This window comes from Coturnix japonica, chromosome 28 (genome assembly GCF_054131305.1).
Source record: "Coturnix japonica strain WE chromosome 28, WE-NBRP24, whole genome shotgun sequence".
In the NCBI taxonomy this organism is placed as follows: domain Eukaryota; kingdom Metazoa; phylum Chordata; class Aves; order Galliformes; family Phasianidae; genus Coturnix; species Coturnix japonica.
The window spans coordinates 4,459,756-4,486,102 of NC_140690.1; the positions used below are offsets into that span (position 1 = coordinate 4,459,756).

Here is a 26,347-nt window from a genome sequence, read left to right on the forward strand (position 1 = left end):
TTATGGAGGACTTGTCTGCTTAAAGTTCTCCATTGATCTGCATCAGCAGGAGTTCCACACGTACAAAGTAATGGGCAAAAAGAAACCCCTTATGTACCCTAACTCAATTTTATGTACGTACCAAAGGCTGAAATAATCAACATATGGCCTTTGCTGTGTTGCTTCAATGTGAATGACAGCTTGAGAGTTCACAGCCTACCTTTCTAAATTCTGTGGCTTTTTTAATCAAACCTGTTTTTCCATCAGTGACTCAAATGGATCTAAATTAATGACTTCTCCACTGAGTTAAGAAGTACAGACCTTGTACAAAGTGATAAACGTCCCTTACTGAGGAAAACATATTTTTTTCCAGTCATCATTTTCATCTAAGCTAGGCATAACACTTTTTCATACTGAATAGTATGTTGGTCATTTTGCATTTTAGTTGCTGATTCTTCACATTCACAGGATGACACATTGTTCAGGCTGCTGCTAATTACGTATTAGCTATTAAGGTAATTGGCAGCTCTCAATTTAGCTGTTGTGATTACAAAGTACTTGGTAACAGGATGATGGTGCAAAAAGGTTCCAGCCAGTCTTCCTGCTGGGAGTCAGTGCTGCTCCTGTTCTCCTGTCTGTGTGTACAGGTATGAGCCTGGTGTAGAGTTTCATCTGTGCAGTGCTTATCACCATAACACAGATAGTATGGCAGTGAAAACGTGTGCAGGTGTGTAGTCATGTATACATGTGTAATCCACTCCTCTCTGTCAGCAGTGGTCTCAAATCACACTTTGGAATAATGTAGTGTTTAATCAGATCTTGTTTCGGCCAGAAGGCATGTGTGAACTGCTCTTTCTTGATGATTCTTGACCTGTTTGATGGCCATGCTTAGGGAGTGTTGCTATTAGAAGCTGACAGATTGTATATCAAAGCTTGTGTACCACAGCACATCATCTTGAAAGGATGAGTCGCTGTGACCTGAATCCTTTGAAGTGTTTTTGAGATTGTAGTTTTTGGTTGTTGTGGGTTTTTGTTTGTTTTCAAAGCTGTCTTTGCATGTCTTAACAGATTTTCCCTTCTGTTTTTAGACTTCGCTGAATGTTTGTCTGTAGGGAACTAAACTATTTGGGAAGCACTCAGCTCATTACATCAGTACATTCAGGTAGATTCTGAACCTACTCAGGATTGCCCAGGTTCAATTTGCATGGGTAGATGGAGTAATAATGTACTTTAAGCAGAAAACTCTGGACAGAAAAGTGTCCTTCAGTGAACAAACTACTAATAATCTGATGAGTCTTATATGCAGATGGTTCTCAGACACCTGCAGATTCTGTTTAGGTAAGATTTGTAGCAAAGTGAATATTCCATCCATTAGTTCCTCCATAAATCATTTTAGTCTATCATTTTATATCATTGGAACACACACTTTTATAATGGAGATTTTATTTGGAGGAAGTTGATTTGAGGTCATGCAGGAAGTGTGTGAAACTTGATGCGACGTGAATGAGAAATAGCATCTTCTCAAGAAGGACAGGGTTCTGTTGCATAAGCTCAAGTACAAGATCTTGTCTGTGGAGGACACAAGTTGTCTTAATACTAATTTTGCATTGACTTCTAGATACAGTACACTACATCAAAACCTGCTTTAGCTCTTCTACAGTTACAGTCTGTATTCCAGGAGCCATGACCAAATAAGCTTCCAGGTTTGTCTGGTTATAGGAGATCTTGTTTCAAACTAACTCCCTCAGTGACAACAGGACAAGCAGTGAACATGTACTTACTGAAAGAGTTTATTAACTAATTACAGACATCCTTGGGAATACTGGGAGACTGCTTGACAAAAAGCCAAAGCACACCCAAACCAGTAAAATGGCAGCACCTTTTTTGGGATCTTGGATTTCTGCTGGTCTTCAAGTCTAAAGGAAATATCCTACCAGCCTTCGCTTAGTTGGACTATTAGATTTATTGATGTGGTCTGGCCTCTTGTTTAGGGAGCTGCACTCTGTGTTTGGGACATTTTCTCCATTGTGCTGCAGCTGAGGAAATTACCAGCTCTTACTTCTCATCCCCTGTAATTTCTCTGCGATTGGCTGCTCACTCAGTTGGTAGCTCTAAGAATAGTTGGGTAGAAATGTCATTCATTGTTCACCACTGTAGATTGCTGTCTTAGACCTTCAATCTCTTTTCTTTAATGGCTACAAAATAGATTCTTTCATACACAAAAGAGATTTTGAAATGCCTCTTTTATACTTTTTCAGGGGGAAGTTTATGATACAGGGTGAGACTTTTTAAATAAAATGGGGATTTATCAGGCCTGAAAATCCCGGTGTCAACAGGCGCAGTTTCCCAAGTGCAGTGCTCTATTAGAGCTGTACACCTATGATAGGTTTCAGTGTTCATGGGTCCCCATGCCACAAACCAAGCCCTTCTGCAAGAAATTCTTTGTTTTATTCACATGATTAACGTAAGTAGCAGATACATAGAAAACAAATTGAGTGCAGTTTGTATCATCTCTGAAATAACGGGGCTTTTAGGGCTGTACGGATATTGTCAGGCACTTTTTGGACTGTAACATTTCAGCAAGGAGAAGGTCTTGGTCTGAAGCCCCATTTAACTTACATTAAGATTACTTGGACTAGACAGTGAAAGTGGTTTTTTGAAGAATTCCTTATCTTGTTGGAGTGTATTTGGGGTTAATAGGACCGACTCTCAGGTATTCTGTTAGGTACATTCAGAAGTAGAAAGTTTGTTCTTCATGGAAATAAAAACAACAACACCACACATTGGAAATCATAAGTACTAATACAAATAACCAGTTTGGGGAGTATTTCTTGGTGTAATAGGCAGATTTCTTTCTTTCTGGCTGGTATGAAGTATGTACAAGAGTCTGGCATATAAGCTAAGGGTGGAGAGAGATCCCTTTATGATCTGGATGTCAAAATGGAGCTTCATGGTGTGCTATTAGGACACACTTGGACTTTTTTACACTTTGCATGAGTATCTTTCACATACTTTTCAGAGGTGGCTGATGGTAAAGGGCAGTGGGATGTTTTAATTCCCCAGTTTGCCTTAAACGAAATGAAAAAACCCTGCCTGAGGCTTTTCCTGCAAACCTAGCAGGTTGCTATGGATTAAACTACTTAATCAATCTGGACAAACTGTTCCATGCTGCTCATAGTAGTCAATACCACCAGTCACTTGCCATTTCAGCAGCTTAGAGACAGACAATCCTTCATTCTGCAGACAGAGATGTGCCAGAAAGCCAAAGTTGCTAAATAACCTCTCTAGAAGAACCTATAAAATCTTGTTGTCTCCATCCTTTCCCATCATCATAAGCTAGTAGCATAGCAACTGATGAAGCTGCTTGAACCTGAGTTGACCTGAAATTACATGTTTCACGGTTTATGTGTTTACTACTACTACTGCCTTTCTACTTTTTTGTGCTTGTTGAATTTACATTTGCAGTCCCTGTGGGAGATTAGCAGCTTGTTCATGCAGAAAGCTGAAATAGATTTAATAACACATGATATATGAGCTTAAGTAGCGCCCAGAGTTAGAAGCATGAGATAGAGCTAAAGCTGGCCCTGACTACTGGCTGTTGAGAATTCCTTGTTTTTGAATGGGATGTGGATGCAGTTTTCAGTATCTTTGTACAGAGTAGTTGCAGCCATAAGAAAGGAGACTTCATCTGTCTTGGATATGAAAGTTACCTTGAACATTGTCTGAAATTGTCCATTTCTCTCCATTGACTATAGAGGGAACTTGAGATGATTAGTACAAGCTTGAATATATAGAAGCTACACATTAAATTTTAGAGTATTGCCATCAGTTCATGGATATGTAAGTTCTTAACACATAGGAGTGTGTTGTGTTGAGTCTCTCGTGAAAGATGTCCGTAACAAGAATGGTATTCCATAATAGTGTCATTCCATAAGCAACAAGGAGCATGATGCTGTTTCTCTTGTCATGATGTCATTGTGTAGCTATTCTGTGGTTGAGAAGATCACACAAACATTAAAAATGAGTTAAATGGCCATTACTCGCAACCCTGGGGAGCTTGATGCTCGCATAGATTAGCTGGAGACTGCCTGTGCACTCCTATCTGTGTAAAGAAAGGTTGCCTTCTAGCACTCTGAGAGCACAATACTTATGAGTGTGTCTTGCTACAGTAGTGGAGGTTTTTGATTCTTTTTATACAGTTGTGTCTCGTCAATACTGAGCCATTAGGGAGCCTTGGGAGAGTCTACAATCACCTTCTTTTTTCCCTCTTTTACACTACAAATGATGACTCAAAGAGAAGCATTCAGTTCTAATCTATGTGGGTTCTTGTAATAAGCTTTACAATTAGAGCAGTCTTCCATCTAATTCACTTAATTTACGCTGGGAAATGAGATACTGTTCAACTAATCCGATGCTATTTTCTTCTTTATTAGAGAATGAAAGCATCCTTGGAGGCTCTGGTGGGATTCAGATTAAGCTTCTGAGAGACAAACAGTATGAAAGGCTAATGAAATAGCATGCTATGGTAATTCCCAATCAGTATCCGTGCCCCACTCCTTTAACCTATAACAGAATTAGGAGAAGAGTTGGTAGGGGGTGATGGACTGTACCAACTCTTTCTGGTCTCAGGGTAAGTTCATAAATCTCTGTTTAATAGGATGACACTGATAAACTTTGTTAAGTAGGGTTTGTTCCACCTGTCTTATCTGGTGACTGCAGTGCTTTCAAAAAGGTTTCAAGAAGTTTTCTGAATTATCTTACCTCTTAACAAACTTCATTGCATTCCCCTCTTTAAACCCAGGCAGCTCTGTTGCTTAATTTAGAACAGACATATTCAAATCACTGAGGAGTATTTCCACTGCTTTTTAAGGGGGAAATGTATAGAGAGTGTGTTCCTCATTCTCATCAGGCTGCAAGTTCTTTAGAACAAAAGTACTACACCTACCCTGCTGTGAGATGTAAAGGATATAATTCCATACGTTTTGACTATTAGCTCTTTGGGAGTGTCAGAAGATGAGCATCTTGTCAAATATTGGTTATCTTGCTCCAATAGCTTCTTTTTTCTTTCTGTGATTACAGTTACTATCCCCAGAGATCTGCTCTGCTCTTGTTTTATTGCCATTGCGTTGAGTTTTTTGACCACTTTGTTTAGTTCTTTGACACCATTCTGGATCGCATATGTTTTCTCCCCTGCTTCTTCTACATATGGGCTTTGTTTTACTGCTTTTTATTCTCTGTATGATCTCCTGTACTTGTGCCTTTTCAGCTCTCACTTCTGTCCTTCTCAGCCAGATCGCTGTGATTGCCTTGCTGTCAACTTGCAATTCCATTTCTACACAAAACCTCCCACTTTCCACCTTTCCCACTGTAAATACCAACAACCTTTTGTTTCTTATGCTTTTGGAAACTAAAGCATTTCCTAGCTTAATCTGTCACATAGATCTGCACTGTATCTGCTCCTTCTGCTTCCCCATGACATTGATGCCAGTACTTTTGACCGAGTCTTCTACAACTTCAGTTTTTGGGAAGGAATTCCTGCCTCATGACGTGGTGGACATTGGCTAATATTTGTAGGTGACCTTTTTGTTGTAAGACAGGAGACAGTTGATCAAATCATGATGTTGTGTCCAGTCCCTTGCAGGCAGAGATATTAGCCGTGAAAGCAAAAGTGAGAAGCAGATGACATGCTATGACGTGTGGTCTGTATCATACCGTACTGAAGCTACTTACTGTGTGCTAGTAAATTCTGCATTGGAAGGAGTATCACATGGAAAGGACTGACATTAATTTGCTAATGCATTAAACAATATGGCAGCATCTAATTGCATCTCCCCAGTTACTACTCCAGTGTCCTGGATCTTTAGCTAAGTACCAGCCTGCCAAGTTCCCATTCTTTCTGTAAGTCTTTGATTGTTAAGCACATAAAAATCTTCTGATTGTTCCCAGGAATGGCTGCAGTGTTGATCTCAAGAGGGCCAACGAGACACCTGCACACCCGCTGGGCCTCTGCATGCAGTGCAGGAGTGCTTGTGAAGGATGAGAAGTGAAATGTTTGTAAGGGTGGTGATTGCAGGTTGGGACTGCTGTGTTGGGATACAAATGGGATAACGGGATACAAAACCAGCTTCTCGCAAGAAAGGCTTTTGCATCCTTAGGATGTATGAATCTTTGTTCTGTAGACTGTAGAAACCCGGCATTGTCTTCTCTCTCTTCCGTGGATTTTTGCTTTAATTAAATATTCAGAATTATTGATTTTAGAGCTGGTTCTGGGCACTTTTCTTTGAGAGTAGGCAGACTGGTGCAATTTACCCATGCAGGTGAATTAATGAATCACTTTATTAACGCCACTGGCACATTTCTTCCAACACAGTTGACATATGCCATTGCTGTCAGCCTATTGCATTACCGAGAGACTGATTTGAATGTCTCTCTTATAGACAAAAGAGCTATTAGTACCGTGTCTGTCAGTGCAGTGAAATGGTCTCATGCTAAATTTCGTCAAATCCTCATGCTGTTTCTTTGTGCAGTTAATGGAACTGGAAGTTCAGACAGTCACTGGAAAGCAAAATTCAATGGCTGCATTTGTAACAGTAACGTGCTCTTAATAAGCAATATAAATACCATGATTCAGAGCTTAAAATGCTCATTACAGGGGTGTAAAAGTAGAAGGAGTCACACAGATGCTGTTCAGACATTTACATGACTGGCTCGAAGCTGTCATTACAAACAAGGTGTGCAACACAGCTGTGCTAAGGTGACAGATTTATCTTCAAGGACAGAGGTACGAAAAATCCCAACAGTGGCACTTCAATGTGTTGCCACTTCATTTCTTAAAACAGCTGGGTTTGCATTCTTAAATGTAAATTTAATTATGTACATTCTCAGTAGCCACTGTTTGTGGCTGTTGTGCCAAAAAACACACAATTATGTTCTGTTCTGCAGTTTTTGTTTTATTCGAAGAAAAAGGGTTCTAAGAAGCTTGACATTTGCCTTCTGGCCTCATCTTTACCCGTTTCACCTGCTCAGTGAGGATGCCGTGAGAAAATTGTGGTTACAGTTCCTATTAGTAGGGGAATAAGCAATATCAGGTTTGGAAACACAAATCCTGCTTGTCCAGCAAATAGCAGCTCCCCATCCTCAGCTCTTTAACCGCCAAAGAATGAAAAGCACTGTGTGTCTTTGAGCTTGTAGTTGGAGCCTGTGCTCTTGGCTGTGTGCATGTGGGTCTGGGCAGGCTGCAGCTGTCTTGCTGCTCTTTGGGATTTCTGGCTACAGACAGGACATGTACTACTGATGTTACAGGATATCAAGCACTGTGACAGGTATAGACTGGATGGCTCAGGCAGCCTTGTAACAATAGGGGTTCTTTTTTATCTTAAATCATCTCTTGGCCAACATGCAAATGCAGGGTTGATTTTTTTCTAACGCCTTTCTCTTATGAATTGTATCACAGTAGACAGTGAAAACAGTTCTGATGTTTCAGTATTCAATCGGCTATTGACATTTCTAAGCTGAGTTCTTGCATTTGGTGCATTTTTAAGTTCAGGTGGAGACTCTGGTCAGCTGGAGGTTTGTCCTGTGAAACTACTTGGGATGATACAGATACTGGGAGACTCTTTTAGGGAGCTTGGGAAGTCCTTACGTAGTACTATGTGCTGTAGAAAATCAACATGTAACTCTTCTGTTCTTATGCTTTGCTAGAAGTAGACTTGGAACTGGTTTTTGAGTGTGACAGACCTTTGGGCTGATCAGGTTGAGCTGATGTTGTGTTCCCATGTGTATGGCTGTCTATGGAAGCAGGGCAAGAAAAAGTATCCAGTATTAACTAACTCTCTGTAAAGCCATCAGCTACTTTCCCTTTTGTTTTACTCTCAGATCAGTCTCTTCTATCCCTGTTTAAAAAGCAGCAACATTCCATGGCTTCAGTTTTGCCAATTAATTTTCTTGAATCTTTTGTAATTGATGTAAGCTGTTCACATAATTCCCTTCTGTCATGAGATACTTGCATGAAGTCTCAAAACACCAAAAAGCAAAAAACAGCCATCTAATTGCAACAGCAACCCCAAAAAATAACATCAGCAGCGTGCCAATTTGGCATAGAACGTTTTTTACTTTATTATAGAAATCAGAAGCTCTGATTTAGAGCAAAGCAACAAACAAAAAAACCCCTCAACATTCTCCTGTTTTCACGTCTCAATTTGAGACAGCTTCTTTGGCAGTTCCTTTCTGGTGCCTGGGAGAACAATGGAGGTTTTCTAAAGGTCTCTTGGTAGAGTTTGCCCTTTTCCTCTGGACAGATCAGGGATGTCATGGTGATGGAACTTCAGCCTTCTTTCACAAGGATTGATATAGCAAGATCTCAGCTGTGCTCCTTTCCAGCTTCGTGCTCAGGTCTTTTTCTTAGTGAGGGGATTATTGCTTTCCATCTGGGATTGCAGTGGTTTAGAATAGGCAATAAGCAAGGGCTTGTTCAGGAATCGCCTCTCTTTTTTCTTAAAGATGATACAAACTTTCAGACAGAATTAATGCAAGTGACATTCACTGCAACATTTAAATAGCTCATTGGTTGTCCTAGTGGGTATTACCTCTTCTATGATTATCTCCATATGGAATATAATCAACAGTTTCTGTTTGTATTTAGTAATGGATAATAAAATTAATGGCTTTAGCTCTGTTCCAGTTAGGCTGAGTGTGTTTCTTGCAACTGTATTTTCAAACAATTTTTGCCATGTCTGCTTCCTCCTATGCTTCTGCCAAAAGGGAGTTTTTCCCTCAGTTCTATTTGGCTTTTGAACAGGCTGCTTAGTTTTCAGCAATCTCATCTTGCTTTTTCACACAGGGGTTTTAGATGTGAGAGGTAAGTTGGGCTGAAGTTGGCAAAAAAGAGTTCAGAAAAAGCACTCTGTGAAATAATCTTAATGTACCTCTGGGTGCATTTCCGAGATGAAAGTCATTGCTGATTGGGGAGTATTTGTCACACTGCTGGGAGAACAACTACATGCCTTTTACTTGAATGATAGTCAATCTAGTACATTTTACAGTTGCTTACACATTGGTCATCTACTGATCTACTACTTAAAGGATTACCCAGCACCTCCTATGAAGATAACTGTAGTTTCTTTAACTGCAGCAATCAAAATCTGTAACATTTCATGTTTTCATTGGGAGCTCCATTAAAAGCTCCAGAACTGTTTAGACCTCTACCAAGGACTGATGGACCAGCTGCTTCCTGCCACGTTTCTAACAGACTTGTTGATTTTTTCCAACATAACATTTTCTTACATCATCTTTATGGGAGAGAAAAAAAGTAGCGTGTTGAAGGTGTCTCCAGCAAATAATTTGTCTTCTGTAATACCGTTTTCCTTCGCGATTGATCTCAACGGACAGAGCTTAGCAGTCTTCTATTGACTTTCTCCATCTTTTAGTCCACTTTACAGTGTTTTACCACTGAACTATACAGATAACTGAAAAACTAAGTATAGAACATAAACTCTGTTCTCATTTCAAGCTTTTTCACCCATGCTGCATCCAGTGCTTTGTCACGGAGCACTCGGTTCATCCTCTTTTCTCTCCCTCATTTTGGAGCCTTTTGAGCTCAATTAAAGCAATTGCTTAGAATTGTCAGGTAGAGAAGTATTCCAGTAGAAGGGTAGAGATACCCAGAAGCGGTTGTCCAAGAGTAAAATGGGTGCTGTATGTGAAGTATTTCTCTTCTTATGGAGGGCAGAAGAGTACACCCTGAATTCCATCACTGACTGCATAATTGGAACTACTTTGTGTGCAGGGTAAAATCTATGCATGTTCAGTAACTATTTTGGGCTTGTACTATGTCTTTTCTTTTCTTGAACCCTCATTTTTGTGTCCATCCTGGGACTGGCATTCAGGCTAGATGCCGTCCCAGTTGCAGCAGCCCAGTTCCAGGTGTGCTCTTCCCTGCAGTGTCTGCAGGAAGAGGGATAAAGGCTGAAAGGGAGCAACATGGTGGACAAAGCTTGCTATATAAAATATGGGCTGGATGGATCAAATGATGCTTAAAATACTGCTGATTGCAATTACATGTGTACAGACCCAATCTGTTTCCCTGTTAATCGAGGTTGCAGAAAGGTTTTAATTACAAAAGGAAGCTGTTAGCATGAGGCTGGTCATCTGTAACTGACAAGTGGGTTTAGTTATAATGGCCAAAAAAAAGGTCCTGGTTTATGTTCTAGTTGTGCTAAATAGTGAATAACTAGTTAAGATCACTTGCAATAGTTTGGCAAAGAGTGATATTGAAAAGTAGCTTCCTGTCCAGTTGGTGCCAGTAGGAAAGAGCCCATTATGTGCAGTGAGGTGTTACTGAGTCTTGAAAAATTGCAATTACATCTGCTCATCTTTGCTCCTTCTGTTTGGAAAATGAGAACAACAGTTTCAACTCCTAATATTCCATTATTCTGCAACATCTCTTCCTCTAATGTTATTAGAGAGACAAAAATGAAGGGGTAGATGAAAATGGAAACCCTGTTTTGGCAGAGGTGGAGGGGAGGTGGTTTAGATCTGTCCTGAAGTAGGCAGGGAAGTAATGCTGGATGCCGTCTTAATTTAAATTGCTTTGGCAATATTAGTTTCTAAACTTGCTAGACAAGACTTTAATGTCTGGTTAGCAGGACAAACTGTTCTATTAATTAAACTCAGGCCCATAAATCTGTTCTAACTGGCAATCAAATCCCAGAGTAACCTGGATCATGCTGTTGTTGAAGCATCACCAGCCCAGGAGAATGATGCTTAATATTTCATTTGTCTTGTGCTCAGCTGTAATGTGACTTTGCAAGATGTCATTTTTTGCACTGGGAATAAAAATCAGTGAGTCCATCTTTTAATGCTCTTGCACCAAGAAAAAAGCAATAAACAATTTAAGATTTATAATGATGTGATTTTTAATGATAATGTATCAACATGCATTTCTTGAAAACTAATTATTTTATTTTTAGAGAAATAACTTTACTGCATAGCTGATTGTGATTAGATAGCCAGAGGAGGTGAATTAGGTAACGCTTTAGTTGGTACTTTTGTATTTACGCTGGTTTCTGTATATTTGTTTCTCTTCACTCAGCAGATGTTAACCTGCAAAACTTCTCCAGAGGGGGAAGTGCTCTGGTCCTCCATCCCGTGTTGCTCCATCTCCTTTCTTCCCCATTCCCGTGGTTCTGCCCTCTTGCTGTTTTCTGTGCTCAGTGAGGAATCAGCTGTGGGAGTTGCAGAGTAATTCCCATAGGGCTCTAAAATTAATGTCGTGATGTAACATTCATAGGTTTCTTTTTTTCTCAGAGAGAAATGTCCTTTTCGTTGCCTTGTTTTCACAAGAGAATAGGTTTTGTGTCCTCTGGGCTGAAGGCAAACTGCATTAGAGTGTGGCAGAGCAAAAGCTAAATGAAATTAATGAAATTGCTCATAATCTTGCACAGTTCAGCTCGGGTTTTCAAAACCACAAAGCATATGCTATTCATGTGGCTTCCAATACCCAGGTGTTATTTCCAACAGAGGGGGATGATCAGGCAGGCAGGGCTCAGGAGACCATCAGTGGCTTTTGTCACAGGGTGCTGCTGAGATATCAGTGCTTGTCTTTGCTTTTCTATCACAGAGGTTATATTCAGTGGCTGAGTTCCTCGTGATGCTTCTCAGACATCTGGGCACTCTTCCAAGTCTCACACAGACTTTATTTGGGTACTTCTGCTCACGAAATTAAGCAAGTTCACAGTCAATCCTTGGTGCCTTTGTTTTTTTTAGCTCTGAGCTATCAAAGCTCTCAGTCAGTTTTAGTGGTGCCTGGAGTGCAGGACCACTGAAAGATCCCCAGTGTTTGTAACTGCAGTACCTTCTCAGACAAATAGCCAGTGCTTTCACTGCAAATCTGTCCTATTTTTCATGTATGTTTGCCTCTATAAAACTTCAGAATGAACAAGTGATTTGAGTTTTCTGCTCTTTGCTAGTTGTGTCATTTTAAGCACTACACAGGTGTGCTCAATCTGTGTTATTTAAGACTTCTTTTCCTCCTCCTATGTTCTATTGACTGCCAGTATGTGTATGCGTAAAGGAGGAAATAAGTACAAACCTTCTGTTCTTTTAAATGTATGACTGTTGTGCTTTATATTTTCAGCAGAAGTTGCTTTGTAAGCACTGTATTTTTTGAAGTGGTGTTTCTGCATTGGTAATGCTACCAGTTGCATTAATACAGCAGTGCAAGGGGCAATAACTTCAAAACAAATATAGTGCCTTTTTATTGTTTTATTTCTGTAAAGCAATAAATACTTTCATAAAAAGAATATTCCAAATGAAAGATTTGGTAAATAACAGGAAAAATTCAATAACTAACAGTGGACTGGGGGCAGACTTGCTTTACAGGTACATAGTGGAAGGCCTCAGGCCTCTCATGATTTCTTTTTGTCTACAGAACCCCCAACTCCTATTGCTCCTCCTGAGCTGCTGGCTGTCGGAGCCACCTACCTGTGGATCAAACCCAACGCCAACTCCATCATCGGAGACGGGCCCATCATACTGAAAGAGGTGGAGTATCGGACGACCACTGGGAACTGGGCAGAAACCCACATTGTGGACTCTCCCAATTACAAACTGTGGCATCTGGATCCAGATGTGGAGTATGAGATCAGAGTGCTGCTGACTCGCCCTGGAGAAGGAGGCACGGGACCACCTGGACCACCACTCACAACAAGGACAAAATGTGCAGGTAGTGTTTCTGCTGCTTTCCAGTACTGCATGGATGTTTTGGTTTGCTTACTGATGCATTAACAGACAGGACTTTACCTGTCCTTCTTGTAGATGTGCTTCTTTGGAGATCTGAATGAACTTTATGGATTTTGATATGCTGTAGGTATATTTTGACTTTTTATCCATGGACAAGTGTTTGAGAGTGTTGTTTTTATTCATGCAGTGTGTTTGCTTGCAAGACTTTCTTCCACAGGGTATGTCTGCTTTCTGTTGAAACGGACAAGCAAACGAGAGCTTTTCAACTGATTCTCCAGTAGGCAAATAGATCCTAGGACTTGACTATTATCACATTTTCACCCTGCAAGTTTATAGCAAAATATGTGTTCTTCTTAAGTAGAAGCAGTTCAGTGTTGGCTATTCTGTGCAACAGGGATAAGCGGTAAGCATTGAATTGTTAGAATATATTTCTGTATTCTATTTGATTGTGCTGATTGTTCCTCTACCTTCTGACAAAGAAACCTATTTGAACACTGCACAGTGTCTTCCTTTTTGCTTTTCATATTGGAACAGATCAGTTTTGATCCAAGGTTATGAAAAATCTTTCTAAAGCATTTTGGACTTATCAGTTAAAATTAAAGGATCACATTCTTCATGTTTCAGGTATATTCATCCCATTTTCATAAATGGATCACTAATGGAAATCAAGAATAGTGCTCCTCACTGTCTCTCACAGCATAAGTATCCCTAGCATCATCCTCTTCCTTTGCCAAAGAAGCCTGGCAGGTTGAGAGTGCAGGGCAGAGCTGGGGGCACATCCCTACTGCCTTTGCTTTTTGTGTGGCTTATACAGCAGTGAACATCTGGAGTCTCTTTGAGAAGTTTTGATTGGTAAAAAAAATAGAAAGGAAACTTTAGCATAAGGATTTGGCAGTTGGGTGTTTGCTATATTCAGCACTTATACATTGGCAGAAGACAGATGTTTGGAGGCTTTACTTCAGTGGTATGGATGTTCTGCTGGCCTCTTTGGGAAATGGCATGTGCTGTGCTTCCAGCTGTCCTCATTCACTAGTGTTGTGGTCACGTCGGTGTCAAATTTTCTAACCTTCAGCAGAAATAACCTGGCACAGTGCATCTCCATGTGGAATTATGACATGCTGAGGTTGGGTTTCTTGCAGCTTTGCAGGCCAACTTTCTGCGACAGCCAAACTTGCAAGCCTGTCTGGTAATACTTTCTAGGTAATACAGGATTAAAAAAAAAAGTGGTTAACTTTGTGCATTATGACGGCTTGTACAGGAACCCAAATTGCTCAATTTCTTGCTCTGATTATCAACTGATGTCATAAAGGATGATGTAGATAATCTATTAAAATTGGCTAAGTGGTGCTACTTGCTGTTTTCCGTCCTAGTTTGCTAATGAAAATCTTACTGGAGAAGGTCATTCTGTTAATATATGTTGCAATTTAGAGCTTGTTAAGGCTGATGATGGTGGCATTTATGTTTTGTTTAGGGCACTGGGTGGGGGAACTTGTAGCGATCTTTATGGACTCGAAGGAAGAGACCTCCCTACTGTCTGAAGATGTATGCCTTCTAGAAAGGGCTAACTGAAATGATAGACAAGAAAACATGTGGTATTTCCTGATTTTCATATGTGGTGGCAGGACTACAAAATAACCTATTTCTGGTATAATTATACAAAATTTTCATAGTAAAGGCTTTCAGAAATGTACTGAATGAAGAAAGCAGCGCTACCTCCTTGGTTTTCCTTACAGCACCCAATGAATGACATCAATTGAAAGAGAGTTGTTGTTTTCTAAATAGTTCAGTGATGAGCAGTTCCACTTTTTTTTCAGCCCATTATTTTCTTTTGTCATTGTGTTTTCTTAGCAGGGAGGGAAGTACCAAACTCCCACACATTTGTATGTCATCAGTAAGTGGTGAAATGGTCCTGTTTTATGTTGTTTGTAACGAGTCTTGCTTTAAATAAACAGAAATAATACAAAGTTTTTATTAAACTAGATAATATCTTATTTTTTATAACTTATATATAATATATATAATGTATATAATTTTTTATAATTTCTTTTTTTATCCCACTGGTGGAGCTTTTGCTTTCACACAGGATGGTATTGCAGGACTTCATTTATATTTGATATTTAGAAATGATACTGAGAAGTAAGTCCTACCTTGCTTTCTTCCAGGAAAAAGCCAGATGCAGGGAAAGGGCAAACCCTGCCCTTGCAAATAAATGATTATTTTTGTTTGTAGTTTGTTTCCATAGGCTGTGATAGGTCCTGACTTGGGGTATGAGAAGGTTAAATGGTCTGGCAGTGCATTGGCAGTCACAGGGAAGAGACAAGAGAACAAGAGAAAGACTGTTGGAGGTTAAAACCAGACACAGGGTTGAGGAGCAGTTAGAGGAAAGGATGATATCAAATGTTAGGTTGTTTTCCCCCCAAAAATAATAGGGAAGGGATAATAGGGTCAAAATAATATGTCTGAACACAGCTCCCAGTAATGATCTGTTCAGCTCAGCACCATCTTCTGAGTGAACTGAGCAACCAAAGCATCTGTTCATGGTAAACACTGAGTTTTTACAGTTTCAAAAACATTTTGTATTTACCTTTAAGGTGATAACTCCCCTTAAATGGGAAACGTTACCTGTTGATGTTGGAAAATAACATTTGGGGTTACTTACTTATGTTTCTTGTCTGTTTTTATTGGTAAATGTTGTAAGGGACTTTCTATTCTTACTGCACTAGACAAGGCACAAGGCTCAGTGGCACATGTTCCGTTCATGTTTGGTTTTTGCTATATTCCCCAAAAAAAAGGCTTGTATAGCACAATGAAATGAGTTGTTCTTCTCTTGATAGCTTCTGTTCCCAAGAGCCACAGAGCCCTGCAGGTGAGCTGCTGAGGATGGCACAATCTTACATCTGCGTTTTGATATGTGGATCCCACAAAGCCTGTGGGACTTGTACCTGTTTGAGCGACTCTGTCCGTGAGCTGCAGCGTTTTGTTGATGATTGAAACTCTGCTTTCATTCCACCTCAATAGCCTTTGGCATGGCAGCTGGAGAGATAAGAATAGACTTAGGAAATATGATATTCCTTTTTCTTGATCCCCAGTTGGTGCTTGGAAACAGTCTGATGGTGTTATTGAAAAATAGGGACTTCATCTTAATGGCTTATGTCCTTTTACGAGAGATGATGACTTTCTCTGTCTAATTGATTCAATAGATAACGCACGTTTCTTGGTTTCTCCTTTTTCCCTCCTCACTTCCTAATTTTTGGGGAGCAGAAGAACAGCATCTATCCTTTAAATAACAGCAAGAAAGGGCGTAGTGTTTCCTGATGACATGCATTTTGTGGCTGTCGACGTGCTGGAGTGGAGCAATTTCCTCATCTGTCAGGTTTTAATTTCTTGTAGCCCATAATAGGTACATTCAGACCTCCTGGACAGTGCAGACATGGTGTCAGTTTGAAGAGCTGAGTTCCATAGGAAGAAGTTGTTTCTGTTTTGTCTTTGTGCTGCTGGTGCCAGGGGTGTCCCAGGCAAAAGGTGTCTCTTGGAGGAGCTGCCAATACCAGGTTAGAGATGCACCAGCTGTGGAAGTGTGGTCAAAGCAAAGTGACACCTTTCAGAGAACAGAGGATTGATTGTATGTAACTAGGAGTTATGGACACTAGAAAGGAACTGAGGAAAATGCCATCAACCAACTGTGTTGTCTGAGCTGTAACAAGGTGATGACTTACAAGGAACAGAAAGAATCTGGGAGCAGGAAGGGGTGTAATTAAATGGTGAAATGAGAAGCAGGATGCTTCACAGTACAGGACTCTTGAAGAGCCAGATTGGAGTATGACAGGTTATGTGGATAGGCTTGAGAAGCCCAGCCAAAGTTCAGGCAGTACATTCAGTGCATTGGGAAATGATAGTGTGCAGAGGAGAAGCTGGGATTTACTGTGGGAGTTCATCAGCATGGCACAGATCTAAGGCTTGCTTCTAGCAGCTCCCGAGCCTAGCAAAGCGTGTCTCCTTTTGCCCTGAATCAGGACACATGTGGTGAGGAAATTTCTTTATCCTGATCCTGCAGGAGATCAGCTTTTGTCCCAAGGCGTGTGGATTGACTACCCTTATCTTAGTCTGCATAAATACTTTCATGAATGTAGAAGCAGTCATGATAGGGTTTTGGTCTGGAGGTTTTTTTCCAGTGGGATTTTGCTCATGATGGATTTAAATTCTAGGGATTTATTTCATTTTATCTGCAAAGGCAGTTTGTTATCCTGAAGTGGTTATTTTTATTTATTAGTCTGAAGTCTATTTATTCATTTCCACATCCCCCTGTTTCTGCTTGGTGCCGTTGGTGTTAAATCTAATGACTTTCTACAGTGGTGTTTGAATATAGCACTACAGAATGAATATAGCACCATATTCTGAGTGGGCTGGCTGGCCAGCCTTTCAGAAAGGCATGAGGCTTTCATGGTAAGAGGAGGAGATCTTGCCGGGGATGGGACAGCATCTCTTTCCCAAAGGAACAGAACCTACCTGGCACCTGTTTCCATGCCAGCTGTGTTGGGACACTCTTGATATTCCTTGTCTCTCAAGTCCCATCTGGGTTTCACCCTGAACTGACAGATCTGAAGAGGCGGAAATGCAGAGGGGGGAGATAATGGCTCGATTCTCCTTTTTAAGCTCACTTAAAGAAGGGAGAGCAACAAAACAAGCGGATATTTGGCGCGCTGATGGCTTCTTTACGCTTTGCTTTCGCAGCTTCATTTTAGCATCCTCGATTTGAGGGTCTCTTCACCACACGATCCTAAAAGTGCCATTGCACAAAATGGTATTCAGGGGTTTGTGTGCAACCAGAACTGCTGTACCAACATCACCATTTTACACCAGTTGAAAGTCGGGCCCATGATTTGCACAAAAAAAAAAGGGCCGGGAGTGGGGTTGTGGTTTTTTTTCCTGATTGTCACTCAGTCCCCTGCTAAAAGCAATTTATGGAAATTGCATGGTGTCTTTTAGTCTTCAGTTAAGTGCCATCTCTCGTAAAATTTAATCCCTTATTACCATATTATTACTGCTTCTCTGCCTTTTTGAGGGTGCGATGAGATGATCATTTCCAGATGTTGCTTTATACGAGAGTGAAAAGCCCAGTTAGTGGGAGGAAACTGGAACGGAGAACACTGTGTGTGTTCCTGCCGTGCCTGTGGGAAGCACTGAGCTTCCACTGGGGAGTGACCCAAGAGAGGAGGCTGTTTTTCCTCTCTATACAGTTCACATTGTGAAATGACAGACCCCACACTTGCAAAGCATTCATGAAGCTCTGTGTTTGTGTAGTCATGAACCTACCTTTGTCCTGGGACTAACGCTGCTTCCTGCTTACGCTTCTCTTTCTGCTTTTCTAAAGGCAGCTGAAAAATAAATGCCTTTTCATTTTGATGTACGCGAGTCTGCATGAAAAAGCACCCAAATAATAACAGATGCTTAGGGTTTGTATACCAAAAGTGCCCAATTTTAAACATTTCATAGAATAAAAGGCACTTTAATTGGCTTTTTTAGAAGCTCCAGCATGTAACACAAAAGCAAGGTAGGGGCTGAACTGAATAGAACACTGCATCTTTAGCCTCGCTTTACTCTTTTAACCCTGAAATATTTGTGAAACATTTAGAAAGTGTTTTGTTCCATACATTGTCAATTGTTTTACATTGCCGTGAATATTTTACCCTTTTACTTTTTCCCCACTGGATGTTGAAATATTAAGGTGAGTGTGGCTTCCTGCCCAGTGCTCTCCAGCTTACCCCTATCAGCTGGGATGGTGCACAGCTTATGAGAGAAGCGGGGAAAAAAGAAGTAGAAAACCCAAACTGAACATAGAAATACAACTGATCCCTACTGAGGAGAGCCAGCAGGTGGAGTATGAGAGTACAGAGCCTTTTATGTGCTGGTGTGTGAGTTCACCTTCATAAATACTTTTCATTTTCATTTGGATCTCACCCTGGTTGAGCTTGAAAGTTCGTTGTGGGTTTGTCTGTTTGCATGGGTTTTTAGCCCCTCTTTTGTTCGTGGATGCTTCTATGATCCATTACTTTATGGCATCTGAATATGACAAAGCCAGGAATGAGCTAGACTTGTCCTCCCTCCTCAGAGGGTGCCAGAATCCCTCTGTATCTCAGTTTGCATTTTGCAGGTGGAGAAGCAAAGACCCCGAGCTCCACAGTCTTTGGATTGTGGTGCAGTTTGTTTGCCATGGGATTGATAGGAGACGGAAGCTTTGCTGCCATCTTAATTCTTTGTTATTCCACTGAGCTCAAAGTAAGTGAAAGGAAATGCTTTCACCTCCTTTAAACTTAATCTATAAGCTTTTAGCTTATAAAAGCTTTTTATTGTGATTTAATAAAAGCTGTGCTTCTAAAGCATGTTTAGTAGTAGACTGTTTTTTGACTCTAGACATTTTCATGTAGGCCATAGCTGTGACCATATCAAAGTATTCAGATGTTGCTGGAGAGGCGTACAGGCCTGAGCATCATAATCAGCCTGACAGTTGTTATTACAATGTACTTCATTCAACATCCACAAATCCTCCCCTTAGCTGCCAATAATCCTTCAAGTATTAAACTAAAATCTTGGTGCAGAAACCATTGGAAAGGGATTTACGTGGAGAACCACAAGTGCCAAAATAACAAACTCTGAAACCTTAACATAACAGATTTCTCCCTGTGGCACTTGGAAAATTTTTCCAGCATTTACTAGAAAATGAAGAATAATGCAGGAGGGAAGGAGTCCTTGAATATATCCAGATCTCCAGAAGCTGATTTGTGAGTAAAGGAAGGGTGAAGAAACATATTTGGTGAGCTTGAAAGATTATTTATCAAGGAAGGCTATTTATCGAGGAAGTCCATCACTTTGGAGATGAAGTCTTAGAGTGATCTATTTGTCCAACGTGGAATTTTTAAGGTACGTTTGGTTTAGCAATGCTTGTAATAGGTAAGTTGTTAGTACTGAGTTATTTTTAACAGAGAAGGGAGTGAGGCAAAGAAACAGGACATCAGCTACAAGGCAATGAACGCTGCACCAAAGGCAATCTCAGGTACCAAATACTGTATGTGCTGTGATCATTGTGAGCGTGGATACTCAGTCCTCCACAGGTTATTGTCTTCCTTCTAAATCACCCTAATTTCAATGAAGAGAACATGAAACACAGACATGAAAGCTGAATTTTGACCTGGCCTAAAACCCACAGAGTTAAACTCAGCCCTCTGTGCGCTGCCTGTGCTCCTGCTTGTTCCAAAGTGGTTTTCAGTCACTGCTGGTTTCAGTTTGTGCTGTGCATGTGTACTGCAAATACCTGCCTTCTTCCTACCTCCTCTCAAAGGTTTGTGCAATATATAGCTTTCCCTTGATCCAGCTGGCACAGCAGAGCAAATATTTACTTCTTTTCCCACAGAAGCAAATAACCTCAGTGTAAAAGAGCTGGAATTGCATTCTGTGCAAACAGGTGAGCAAGCAGTACAGCATGTTACAGCCTATCAGGAGCTGAATCTCCCAAAGCTCCTGCACTGCTGCAGCACAGCAGGGGTGCAATCTCAGGCTGCAGGCAGTTCCTTGTATTGCAGGGCTGCACCTGGGGGCTGGGGGCATCAGCAGCATCACCCTGTTGTTGCTGCCTTTTCTTTGGGACACTGGGGGTCCCTTGGGAGTAGAACAAGGAGGTTTTAAAAGCAAGCACTTGTTGAAAGAGGGGAAGGCACTGCATTGTTTAGGTTGGATATCAGGAAAAACTTCTTTACAGAAAGAGCTGTTAAACACTGCAATAGGCTCCCCACGGAGGTGGTTGAGTCACCATCCCTGGATGTGTTTAAAAACCATTTGGATGTGGTACTCGGGGACATGATTTAGTGGAGGGTTGTTAAGATTTGGGATAGTACGGTTAGGTTATGGTTGGACTTGATAATCTTTAAGGTCTTTTCAACCTGAGCAATTCTACCATTCAATGATTGCTTAGATGTGTTAAGCAAAGGGTACATTTCCAAAAGTGCAATGGAAGAACCTAAAATGAAAGCAGTGGGGGGATATTCTCACTGTACTGAAAAACACTCTAAAAATTGGTTTCAAATCACAGGCTGTTTTCTGGGGATGTGTGTGTTCTGAGCTGAATCACTTCAGTGCTGAGTTTCTTTGTGCAGGAAAAGGGTTGTTGTGGTTTTTTTTGATGTTGTTTTTCCTTCTGATTGGAGCCGTTTGCTACAAAATATTTACGTTCACCTGAAATTTTCTCAATCATTTCACTCAGAGACAGTAATTAAAAATGAAGAATGTTCTCCTCGCGTTCATCCTTAAGCCATGTGATCCTCCAGTAACCCTGAGATCCTTGGATCTTGTTTTCCTATGCATGTGGCAAGAGAAAGTTAAAGTAATAGGAGTTATAAAAACACAGAACATACCTGAGTCTTAACTGTAGATGACACGGATGACAGTGGAATGAACAAATGTAAAGTCAGTCTGCATATGTGCAGTGAAACTTAGTTTGTCTAGCAAAATATCTCGGTGGTGTTTGACTTGCAGTTTGTGTGGCCACCATAAATATTGGCGTATGTGCAATTGTGCACATGTTGGAAGTTTTTGCATAAGAAAAATGCTGGGTGAAGTTGGTAGGTGTTGGATTGAATCTGCATTTAAATATCCTAAAGAATACTTTGGCTTCATGAAAATAATTATTTTAAAGAATGGATAATGAGTTTTGTTTTTGCAATGCACTTGCCTTCATTCACAGCATGAAAAATAACCCTGTGTATAATTCTGCATTTCTTTGTCCATAATTGCTGCATTGATTCCTCAGTTTCAGATCTGGAAGCGGTAGTATCCACAGAAGTACATATGGAATCATATAAACAGTGAGATAGAACGGATTATGAGGCATTATGCTATTCACGTTATAGATATATTATGTATTTTGTTTCCTCACAGGAGTAATAGGAAGATTAACGTTAGAGCAGCATGATGCTACAGCTCAGCTTGCGGGAGACACCAGAGGTTTCTGGTGTTGCATCTGAGATGTAGAACTATGCATTTGTATTTCAAGCCAAAGCAGCAGCCGTGCTCTGGGAAGCAGGGCCCAACAGCTGTGGGGCAGGCACTCTTTGTCACTGCCATCCAGGAACAGGTCTGTGACCTGGACACTCCAAACCTGGTGCTGTGGCCGAAGCTCTGCCCTGGGCAGTCTGTATTGGAGGTGGGGGATTCCTCTGAACCACCAGCTGGGGGAATTCAGGGCTTCCAGCTATTTCGTTGGGAATGGCCCATCATTGGAAGTGCTTGTGACAGGGTTTTATAAAAGAAATCTCAAGCAATTGCTGCTATAAGAATATGGAGAGTTAGACATCCGTATGCATTTTTGTTTTCTCCTGTCTCTGTCTCTGCCTCAATTCTAAACAAATTCCTGCCTGTGAAGCTTTCATCTAATTCAACCTTTCCTTTCAAATAATATTTTCTTCTATCTCTGATTTCTGAAATCAGAGTTGAGTTTTCTCTTACATGCCTGGAATCTATGCCCTCCGGTCCCTGCAAACAGCTTGCCTGCACTCGGTGATGGTTTTCTCTCTGCTGGAGTGCCTGTCCTCAGTTAGCTGTCCCACTTGGCACGGTCACTTTTATCTGTTTAACCATTGACAGTTTGATTGCTCAGACCTTTCCAGTTGTCAGCAAACCTTAACAGTTACCCCCTTATACCAACATCTGTTTGACCATATATTTTCCATTTCGGGTAAATAAAACCAGGTTATCCTCCCTGGGGTTAAGGGGGAAAAAGATATATCCAAGAAGGCATGATTAAACTGCTGCCTGAGTGACAGACTTCATAAACATCATGAAGAAATCTCCAGTATTCTCCATTGCAGGACAAAAATGGCCATACTTTGCATGGCAGCTGCATGGGATTCATGAAATGCCATTGCCTCAGATAATGTACTTGAATGTGTTGACAGCTTTGAAACCTAAATACCTTAAAGGGTTTATGAAAAAAAATCCTACCTTGGGTTGTCCCCTGGGTTAAGGACTGGGGCACTGGTGGTGTATCACCTTCAGCATTTCCTTTCAATTGGTCTTTCTCAAAGGAGTCAGGCTGAAAAATAGCAAATTGTAGCCTGCAGCCGTCCATCTGTTCCCTCCTGAGAGCACAAGGACAGTGTGAGATGCTCTGGGCACCCTTCACACAGCTGCAGGTTGCCTTCTTGTGTATTCAGAGCATGGAAGGAACAACAACGTGATCGGATTCTGGGCAGCAAAGCTGAGCGATTCCCAGATTGTGTTGACAGGTCTATCCTTAAAAACCCTTTCTGGTTTGCTTTTGTGATTTTTATGACAGTTCTAGTACCATTGGTCCAAAGAGCTTGAAAATTTTGGAGTCAGAAACCATCTATCTGATTCGCCACTCCCTGCATCCAACAACCTCAGGAAAACTGGTCTGGTTTTTGTTTTTAAACCTTCTTTTTGCTTATGCTTTCATGTGTATTTAACAGTCATAAATGGATGTTTTGTTCTCCATGCAAAAACCACAGGCATTGAGCTGTGCCTCCAGGCTGCCATCTACATGCATCCTCTCTTCTGCATTGCTCCACTTCAAGACTGAATACATTTCCACAGTGGTAAAACCAACAGCTTTTCTGTCTAGAAGGCAAGTTGGGGGGCAGGCTGCTAAAAACTGCTTTGTTGGTTCTGCTGCCTGTTTGTCCTCGAGTCCAGCCCCAAAAGAGTCAGCAGGTGGTGGGATGTGCTGCCCCAGGACTGTGCTATTTGTTTGCACTGCAGGGCTGATGGCAGAGGGTCTGGTATTTGCTCCTGCTGTCTCTGTAGAGCACCAGGAGCATCTTTGCTGCACTGCTCTTTACCTGGTCGCAATTAACTCAAACAATTCCTTTGAGCTACCTGGGCTTCTTGCAATGCTAATTGCCAAGTCATGTAGCTTGCAATAATTTTAGCTCTACTTACACTAAAATATTATCCTAGACTATCTAGGGAGCCTTATTCTGTGTAGTATGTTGTCTGCTTGAAAGGAAGCGTGGGAGCTCAGGAACTGTGCCAGTCAGTGTGATCTGCAAAGCTTTACGTTTCCTACACTGCTGAGACAACATATGGGTGTCAAGATGTACCATACTAGAGAGACATTTATAAGGGGAGGTTTGACATGAAGCTTCAGAACAGCACAGCTTCTTGGCAGCCTTTGCATTGCATTATACCAATGTATATTTATTTTTTATATATATACAGAGCTATTATGGTATTAATATGCAGTGCTGAATTTAGTGGAGAAGAGCAGTGATGTCTGGAATGCTGTTGAGTTTACTGCAGATACAGCAGTGCTGGGCTGAGTGCTGCTCAGCTTTCACATTAACATCTCTTGCTTCTGTTTCCATTATTTTCTTTAAATTTTATTATCTCTTTTCCTTCCGCTGAAAAAGAAGTATTTTTAAATTTCAGAGTTGAGCTGATGCTTCATCCTCACGGGAATAAGAGCTCACCTTCTCCTCCCTCCAAGCACAGTCTCAGATCTCTGCTTTCTTTAAGCACTGTGCCAGCTTTCAGCTCTCGAGTGCCTCCTTGCTTTGACTGCTGTGTCAGGTGGGTAGTGCGTGAATTCCAGGTATTGTCCTAGGAGGATGAAGCATCACGGAATGGGGGTTTTTCATCCCTCATACTGTGTCATCTGCAAAGCCTTTGGGTTATATTTAAGCTCCTTAGGGCCTTGCATGTCACTGGAAAACACCACGTTTTCAAATAATCAAACTCTTATAACATTCCTTAGATACGGTTTTATAACTCCAGGTCAAATTGCCCGAGAACCTAAATTTTAAAAATTATCTGTGTGGGGAAAGGCAAAAAACCTCTGAATAAAATGTGTGGCAATTAAACATCTAAGCAATGTCACTTGCTTAGTAGCAGCTTTGTGGAAGATCTCATTATTTGATACCATATAGAGTATCCTTTGTAATAACAGAAGCTGGAGACATCATGCTCCTGCGGTGTGTTGTATTGATGCATGTTGTCTGTGTGCATAGAAGTGCTCAGTAGAAACTGCAGTCCTGTCTTTTTGTGCAGTGGGAACCTGAACTGGACCCAGGGCTCCAAAATACTGATGTAATACTAATAAATGTAGAAGGAGATGTGAAATGTGGTAAGAGCATCATTGAATTGCATCAGACTTTGGCAACTGGATGGATGCACTTTGTGCCCTTCTCCATCCTTGAATGTGCACGCACAAAAAGTGGGTGAGCAGCCATTTCTGTGACAAAACTTGAAGACTGAAGGCTTCTGTTGTTTTTAGTGTCGCTGAGGCTGCACAAAAGAGGAAGAATCTTCTAATTCTACCCAAGTCTAAATACTGGTGTTTGGTTGGTGTTCTGTCGAATGGATGGGGCCAAGCTCTTCTTGGTGTTGTGTAGCAATAGGACGGGGAGCGATGGCCTCCTTAATGTTGAACATAGAAAGTCCAGTACTAACGTGTGGAAGAACTTCTTTATGTAAGGGTGATGAAGTGCTGCGGCAGGCTGCCCACAAAGGTTGGGGAGTCTCCTATGGAGTTATTCGAGGCCTGGCTGGATGCCCATCTGTGTGACCTATTGTAGGGAACTGCTGTAGCAGGGACTGGACTCAATGATATCTTGAATCCCTTTCAACCCCATGAGCAACAAAACATTTCCATTGTAGGGATGTTAAGCTTAATATTTAACGGGGAAAGTAAGAAATTTTCTATTTAACTTTCTGTGTGAATCAGTACCAAGGAGCAATTTTCTGTATATAATATCTGTAAGTATCTATCAGTAGCTTGCAAATGTTTGATCAATTTCTTTCTGGCCTGTAGCCCATTCAGTGAGTCTGTAGCATTGAGCGTTAATAGTGTATATATATATAGTGTATAGTGTAATATATGAAGTGCATTAAGAGTCCTTTTCCTTGCTCCCTGGATGGGACTCGTTGCAGGGCCAGCAGGCTGTGGCCTTCCTCTGCTCTTCAAACACAGCCTCTGACATCCAAACAGCAAATGGAGCAGCTTCCTTCCTGTCCCTGCATGCCATACAAAAAATAGTTTTAGTGAAAATAAGTGATCTAGTTTAGGTTCTAAATACAGAAATAAACAAGTCTGTGGTAAATGAGGTTTCAGTCTGACTCCTGACCCACGCAGTAACTGTGGCATTTAAAATGCAGCGCAGGTTCAGCTCTGGGTTCTCGGTTACTGTTTCTGCTATCCTGAGATGAGACAAAATGAGGTTTCATCTGGTGCAGTCACTGGCAGTTTGAAGCGTTAACTGCTGTGGAAGAAGATTTGAAAGGCAATTTCCCTTCTCAATTTTCTCCTAAGTCATTAAAATTCATCTTTGGTTCTTGAAACATCCAGATTCTGTTCCGCCTTGTTATCTGGATTGGAGATCTTACGATTGTTCGCTGCATTGAATATCTTTTAAATATATAGCAAACTGTTTGACACCGTTTTACAAATCGTCTGTGATTCTACAGATTTATCTTTAGAAGTTTAATTTTTTCCCTGCCAAATGAACGCTAATCTCGCAATGATCTGAGCTTAGTACTGCTGAAACCTGAAGCTTCCTCGTTGCTTTCATTACTTATTAGCATGATGCACTGCTGCGGCACTTTCTTGGAACTGTTCTTTCTTCAG

General features: G+C 41.0%; 1 protein-coding gene across 4 annotated transcripts in view; it reads left to right on the plus strand.

The window, feature by feature from the left end:
* Positions 1-26,347, plus strand: part of LOC146756112 (receptor-type tyrosine-protein phosphatase T-like) — a 214,990-nt gene that overhangs the window by 148,535 nt on the left and 40,108 nt on the right. For 2 of the 4 annotated variants that reach the window (XM_085524864.1, XM_085524867.1), the window contains one exon: positions 12,407-13,216. In XM_085524864.1, the coding sequence (XP_085380990.1) occupies positions 12,407-12,762 (356 nt within the window). In that variant the 3' untranslated portion in view covers positions 12,763-13,216. Of the gene's footprint in view, positions 1-12,406; positions 13,217-13,341; positions 15,456-26,347 lie in introns of those variants that run through there. The other 2 variants (XM_085524865.1, XM_085524866.1) reach the window with 2 other exon arrangements.